Source organism: Parus major, chromosome 15 (assembly GCF_001522545.3).
Source record: "Parus major isolate Abel chromosome 15, Parus_major1.1, whole genome shotgun sequence".
Lineage (NCBI taxonomy): Eukaryota > Metazoa > Chordata > Aves > Passeriformes > Paridae > Parus > Parus major.
This window is the reverse complement of record NC_031784.1, coordinates 12,061,394-12,068,892: the sequence shown is the minus strand read 5'-3', so window position 1 is coordinate 12,068,892 and position 7,499 is coordinate 12,061,394. Positions and strand designations below refer to the sequence as shown.

At 52.7% G+C, this 7,499-nt stretch overlaps 1 protein-coding gene across 1 annotated transcript in view; it reads left to right on the top strand.

Moving 5' to 3' along the window:
• KSR2 (kinase suppressor of ras 2) overlaps positions 1–7,499 on the top strand; it is a 74,560-nt gene that overhangs the window by 5,873 nt on the left and 61,188 nt on the right. The window contains exon 4 of the mRNA XM_015643488.3: positions 4,290–4,788. Coding sequence (XP_015498974.1) covers positions 4,290–4,788 — 499 coding nt within the window. The remainder of the gene's footprint in view (positions 1–4,289; positions 4,789–7,499) is intronic.

Below are 7,499 nucleotides of genomic sequence, written 5' to 3'. Positions count from 1 at the left end.
ATTTTGAGCTGCTGGCTGGCTCCGTGGCTCCATGACAGTGAGGTTGGCAGAGCCCTGAGGAGCTGTCTGGGGGTTTCTAGGATGGGGATAGAGAGGCATCCCGGGATGTCTCCGTGCTCTCTTTGGATGCAGTGTTGGGATTTTGGATCCACTGGGATATGACAGCCCCCCTAAAGGAGCCCCAGATGCACCAACTACTTTTTAGTCTGTGTTTTAGCTGCATTTTATCTCCTCGTGAAGCGAGAGATTGTCCTCATCCTAAAATTGTAATTAATGAAGAAGTTGCATCCTCCTTAAAAGCTGGAATTCCTTGGCAGGAGCCGCAGCTGCCAATTCCGAGACGCCAAGATTTGTATTCATAAAGCCGGAATGAGGTTCAGGATTAACCTTTCCCATCCATCTTTATTTATTGAGTCGTTAATTAGAAGCCTCTAATTTCCCAGGCCGCCCCTGCCTGGGCGGGAAGCTGGAGGCTCTTTCATGGAGATGGATTTTACCGGGATGGGCTTGGAAAAGGAGGCGCTTCCCAAGCCGAGCATCCCGGGGGCATCAGGGAAAACCCCGGAGCATCCCATAAATCAGAGCATCAAATCCACATTAACCCCCCTTCCCTGCCGTGTTAACGAGGCTGGGCTGGATTTTCCTTGGATGTGGATCCTCGGGAGCGGGGTTTTGTTATCGGGTTTGATCTCGGAGCTGGATTAATTTAATATTAAACCTGAGTGGAGCGGGGCCGCTGCGGCTGGAGGAGTCGATGGGCTGTGACTGCCGAGGGATGTGTGCAGGGTATTAAGTGTCCTGCCGGGAAAAAGGAGCTGGAATGGAATATTTATGAGCCCTGGGAAGGCTGAGGGTGGCTTGGGGACAGCGCGGGCTCAGGCAGGGTCGGGAGCAGTGAGGGAAAAGCAGGAAAAATCCCGGTTTGGAGGGAATTTGGAAGCTGTGCTGATGTGGTGGAGAGGAGGAGTTGATCTTCCTGATATCCCTGCCAAGCTGGGTGATTCCAGAGCCTATTCCAGAGGCTGCTGACCTGAGATGTGGGTGCTGGGACTGTGGGGGTTCCCAAAAAACCCGTGGGCATTCCAAAAATCTCCAGTTTGGTCACCTGGGAGCAGCTTTTGGGAAGGGGAGCTCGGAGCATCCCGAGGAACAGCTGGGATGCAGAGCTGCCTCTCCAGCCCCCATGGGAATATCAAATTATTCCCAGCCTTTTCTTTGAAGGAAAACAAAGCAAACCTCGCTCTTTGTTGTTTGGGACAGGTGGAAAACTGGTGGAATTTTTCCATCTCTGGATCCATGAGCTGCGTCCCAGCGCTGCCTCCTCTTCCCAGGAATTTGTTTTCCTGTTGGTTTTTAATGGAGTGGTTTGGGAAAAGTTTCTCTGATGAAAAGGGGCGGAGAGAGGGAATCAGAGCAGATTAATGAATCCAGAGTGATCCAAAGGGAGCATCCACAGGGACAGGAGAAGCCACCCCTGGGACAGGAGGTGGCTGTGACTGATATCCAAAAATTAATTAACACTTGGGATCTAAACAAAACACGAAGTTTTGAGGAGCGATCAGGGGCCAATCTGAGACCAAACAGGGCAGAATTTGAGGATTTTCCCTCCGTTCCGGCTTTTCCCGTGGTTTTCCAGCTGGGAATCGGAGCAGCAGCAGCGGGAGAGCGCCGGGAGCGAGCGGAACCCTGCAGCCTTTAACAGGCTTTGGAGCGAGAGCAGCTTTGGGATGTTTCTCTGGGTTTTTTTCCCTCTTAAGCGCATTCCCGGTTTAAGCTGATCCCATCAATTCTCGCTCCCTCCTCCCTGCAGTTCCCATTTCCCGGCTTTTCCCGGATTTTATTCCCGGGGGACAGCGGGGACACGGGGAACGCAGGGAGACCCTCACCCCATCTTCATTAGCGCCGCTAATTAGCGCCGGGCCGGCTCGGCGTTATGCAAATCAAGGCGAGAGAAGCGGCCAATGGGAAGAGCAGGATTTGCATAGGAGCGTGGTGATTTGCATACGCTGAGATTTTTTTTCCCGGGTTTTTAAGGTTAATTTTTTGTAAATATTTTTATTATTCTTATTTTTAGTTTAATTTATTTTTATTTATTCGTCATTCCAATTAATTATTTTATTATTAGTTTTATTTTATTATTTTATTATATTTATTTTATTATAAAATTTATGATAATATAATATTATTAATTATTAATATAATATATTATAATATAACTATTAAAATATAAATATAATTATTTTGATTTATTATTTTATTATTTAGTTTTTATTTTATTTATTTTAATTTCTTATTTATTCTAATTAATTTTAATTGATTACATTTATACTTCTTACTTCTCATTTATTTGCACTTCTTATTCATTCTATTTAATGCGTTTTATTTTTTAGTTTTAAATTATTATTTTTTACTTGCTTTATTTTGATTTCTTTTTCATTTCAGTTGCATAATTTTAATTTTAAACCTTTTAATTATTATTTTAATTATATATTCTAATAATTAATTTTAATTTCTAAAAGTTTTAATTAATACTTTAATTTCTTATTCATTCTAATGAATTCATTTAAATTTTAAGATTTTTAATACTATTTTCTTTTTATTATTTTGCTGATACATATTTTTAAATATTTCACAATTATTCAGGACTTGCTTATGGTCATTTTTAAAATATTTGACAATTATTTGGGAATTTTTTTACTGTTAATTTTTTTCATATTTTACAATTCTTTTCACTTTTTTTTATCCTTTCTTTTGATGTTCTGCTCTGAGAAAATGATTCCAGAAAATTCCTCGTGTCCCATCCTCCAGCCCTGGACTCGAAGCTTGCTTTGAACCCAAACCTTTCATTTCCCAAGCTCTTCCTTTTCCTCTGGAGCTTGGACTGAAACATTCCCACGAAAAGTCTGGAGCGAGGGGAGAGGATCCAATTCCCAAAGCAGGGAGTGGGAAGGAGGAAATTGAGGAGATTTGGGTTTTCCTTGATGGGAACAATCAAAAAGCCTCAGTCAAGGGCACTGAATGGGATCCAGGACCAAACTCCACTTGGATCATCCCTGGGATGCTCCCAAGGGGCTGCTGGCGGCTCTTTGCTCCTGGTGGGGATGGATAATTGGGAGCCTTCATTAATTACAGCCCCCTGGTTATGCAAATGGGGGTGAGATGGGGCAGCAGCCAGGTGAGGGGTGTCACTGTCCCCATGGGGGTGTCACTGTCCCCATGGAGGTGTCACTGTCCCCATGGGGGTGTCACTGTCCCCATAGGGGTATCACTGTCCCCATGGAGGTGTCACTGTCCCCATGGGGGTATCACTGTCCCCATGGAGGTGTCACCGTCCCCATGGGGGTGTCACTGTCCCCATGGAGGTGTCACCGTCCCCATGGGGGTGTCACTGTCCCAGTGCCACCATTTGGGATGTCTGGGGGAGCTGGTGATGGTGGGGGACACGCGGGGACACCTCCAGCCCTGGTGAATCCCTGGCCTGGAGTGGTGAGGCTCCATGGTGGGATCTCCAGAGAAGATGTGGGTGTCCCATCCCTGGCAGTGCCCAAGGCCAGGTTGGACATTGGGGCTTGGAGCAGCCTGGGATGGTGGAAGGTGTCCCTACCATGGCAGGGGTGGAATGGGATGATCCTGTGGGAATCTCTGAGGCCGCCCGTCCCTCTGCTCTGGAGCCAGGCTGGGAGAGCTGGGGGTGCTCACCTGGAGAGGAGAAGCTCCAGGGACACCTCAGAGCCCCTTCCAGGGCCTAAAGGGGCTCCAGGAGAGCTGGAGAGGGACTGGGGACAAGGGATGGAGGGACAGGACACAGGGAATGGCTCCCACTGCCAGAGGGCAGGGATGGATGGGATATTGGGCAGGAATTGTTCCCTGGCAGGGTGGGCAGGCCCTGGCACAGGGTGCCCAGAGCAGCTGGGGCTGCCCCTGGATCCCTGGCAGTGCCCAAGGCCAGGCTGGAGGGGTTTGGAGCCCCCTGGGACGGTGGAAGTTGTCCCTGCCATGGCAGGGGGTGGATGAGATGGGCTTTAGGGTCCCTTCCCACCCTAAACCATCCCAAGATTCTGTAACACAGAGAAGCTTCTTGCTGCAGTGCCAGGATAGAATCAGTCATGGAACAGTTTGGGTGGGAAGGTACCTTTAGGATCACCTCCTTTCCCTAAACCAGGTTTCTCTGAGCCCCATCCAACCCTTCAGCGCTTCCAGGGATGGGACCTTTAACACCTCCAGGCCTGAGCAGGGAGCTCCCATCCTCTTCCCCACCTCACGGCCGTGTGTCCCTGTGCTCTCTCCAGGCGGGAGCCTCTCCAAGCAGGACTGGACCATCCAGTGGCCGAGCACGGAGCCGGGCAAGGAGAACAGTCCGGGATGCCCCGCGGAGCCGGGACCCTGGGGCAGGACGCACCCGAGCCCCAAGGTCCAGCCCAAGTGTGGGCAGCACCACTGCCACGCCAGCTCGTCCCACGGCCCCATGTACACCCACGTGGACCGCCTGACCGTGGAGGGTCACCCGGGGCTCTGCCCACCCCTCGAGTCCGGCCACCGCTCCCTGCCCCCGTCCCCCCGGCAGCGCCACGCCGCGCACACCCCCCCGCGCACCCCCAACATCGTCACCACCATGACCCCGCCGGGGACCCCCCCCGTGCGCCGCAGGAACAAACTGAAGCCCCCCGGGACGCCCCCGCCCTCCTCGAGGAAGCTGATCCACCTCATCCCGGGATTCACGGCGCTTCACCGGAGCAAATCCCACGAGTTCCAGCTGGGACACCGCGTGGATGAGGCGCACACCCCCAAGTAAGTGGTGTCCCGGGCGCTGGTGCGTGTTGGGGGGAGGATAAACCCCATCCCAGCTCCTTGGGAAAAGGACATTTATCCCTGAATGTCGGTGTCTTGTTCGGAGGTTTCACGCGGATATTCGCTCGCTCCTTGCAGCGGGGATGCTGTGGGATGGTGTCGGTTCTGCTCCCCCGGGATCGCGTTTTGGGGCGCATGGGGAGCGGCGGGGGCTCCAGGATTGCTGGCTGGGAAAGCCCTGGCGTGTCGGAATGTGGGATGGGAGGGCTGGATTTTCCAGCCGCTGCACGGGAATGGCTGTGAGAACTGCGTGGGGGAGAGGGTGGACGCTGGAGAGAGATGGGAATAATCCCATCCCAGCTGAAAAATGGATACATGGATTTATAAATCCCTACCGAGAGGACAGTTTATGTCCTGGAGACCCCGCGGGGATCTTTTCCATCCCTGGCGGGGTTCGGAGCGCGCTCTCCGGGCTCTGCCACATCCCCGCTGCTCCTGCTCTGCGGCTCCGGTGCCGGCAGAGGCTGCTGCTGTGCAGGGAAAGGATTCCCTGGCATCACAACATCCCCGCTCCATCCCTTCCCTCCCCTTTCGGTGGCCCTGCTCGGAAAACCTTTCTCCTGCCATGGCATGGGGTGGCAGAGGGGACTGGCGGCCGCTTTGGGACATCACCTCCCTGTCCCTGAGGGTGTTTTGGGATGGAGCTGGTCCACACTGCCGCCCAAAACAGGATCCCAGGACAAACCGCCCTTTTCATCCCAAAGCTTTTGAGGATAAAAAGGCCATGCCAGAATCCTGGGAAGGGTCCCCTGAGGGCTGTGGAGGGCGCACGGATGCCCTGGCACAGCGCAGACCCTCTGGCCTGTCTGTGATGTTGGGGCAGCCCCGGCTGGGACGTGGGAAGGGTTAAATCCACTCCCAGAGCCTGCCCTGGAGCTCCCTTGCTGGGGCAGAGGGGAGCAGAGCAGGTTTGGGGGTGGCAGATGTGTCTGCTGGCCTCAGCATGGCAGTGTCACTTGTCCCCAGGGCTGTGCCAGCCGCCACTGCGCGAGATGAGGGGGATCATCCACCCTCCTGCTCCCCTGAGCCAGGAATTTTTGGTCTCCAGAGGCTTTTAGCTTTTGGGAATAGAAGCATTTCAGCTGGAAAATACCTCCTGGAAGGCCACCCTCCCCCTCGTGCTTAGGCACTGGAGACAAGTGTTTGCTTTGTCAGGTCCCCAGGAGCACCCGGTGTCCCCAGGGAATGTCCCGGAATTCCCAGGGAGCAGCCTCTCCCTTCTCCTGCTTTTGTCGGCATTCCAGCCCCCAATCCCTGCTCTGCCCTCAGCTGGAGAAGGTCTCACCGAAGGCAGAGCTTCTCCTGTTTGATCCCCAGGTTGGTCATCGGATATTCCCTGATGATCCTGAGTGGAAATTGCCCGGCACCACCGGGAAGGGAGCACTGGGAAAACTGGGATGAGGATCAAAGGGATCAAGGTTTGGGCTGGAAGGGACCTTAAAGTTCACCTCATTCCAAGGACAGGGACCTTCCAGCACTCATGGTCACCCTGACATGGAGCTGGGGCCAGGTTTGGACACCACCAGATCTTCTGGCCACTGATTCCCCCGTGTGGGGACGGCATGTCTGGAATTCCCTGCACAGGGAAGGGAGTGGAGATGGAAATGTCACACGGGGTGACACAAACACAGTGATGTCCCCTCTGCCTTCTCTCCACCTTCCTGGCACAGGGTGCCCACAGCCGCTGCCCCTGCATCCCTGGAATGTCCAGGGGTGGCACTGGATGAGCTTTATGGTCCTCTCCAAGCCATTCCATGATTCCTTTGCCTGACTGCAGGCAGTTTTCCCAGTGTCTCCAGTGCTCTCTTCCCAGTGGTGCCGGGCAATTTCACCTCCTGATTAGGGAATTAATCAAGGAAAGAGCCAATATTGACAGGGCCCCGTTGTGCTCCAGGGGCCGCTGTGCCGGGTTGGATCCGGATTCCTGCAAACCTCTTGGAGAAGCAGGGAAGTTCATTTTCTCTAATGGCACTTAATGATTTTGCAGGAGACAACCACTAAATCCTGCCTGCTAATCCCATTAGTGCTTCGGGATTGTAATTAGTGCATTAAAGAGGCAGCTTCTTCTTTTTTCCCTTCTTTTTTTCCAGCACAGCCCTGCTGGGGTGGGAGCTGTTTATTAGCCTGGATGAGATGGAAAATGCCTGGAACAGATAAAAAGTGGATTAAAATTGAGATATTTTTGGTCTCTTCTCAGCTAATTGTTATTTTATGGCCGTGGCCATGGAATTTGAGGATGGGGTTTTTTAATGTCCCACTTCTCTGGTGTCCCTCAAGTCTGAGTCCTCCGTGCTTCCTGCAGGAGGGAGCTGATCCCTGGAAGAGGATTTGGAACCTGCCCTGATCAACCCCTTCTGGTTTCAGTTTTGTCCCTGGGTTCTTGGGTTGCTTTGGATTGGGACTTCCTGTTCCTTGTGTCCTGTTCCAGCATGGAAGGAGGGGCTGGACGTGGAGAGCCGAGAGTTTGAGGACACTCCTGGGGATTCCAAGTGCTGTGTGGGACCTCCTGGAGTGATTTGGGGTGGAGATTTAGCTCCATCCTGCCTGTTGTCTGCAAGGACCCTTCTGAGACCCTCCCAGGAGAGAGGCTGGTGTCTCTCAGGCTGATTTATGGAATGGTTTGGGTGGGAAGGGACCTTAAAGCCCATCCA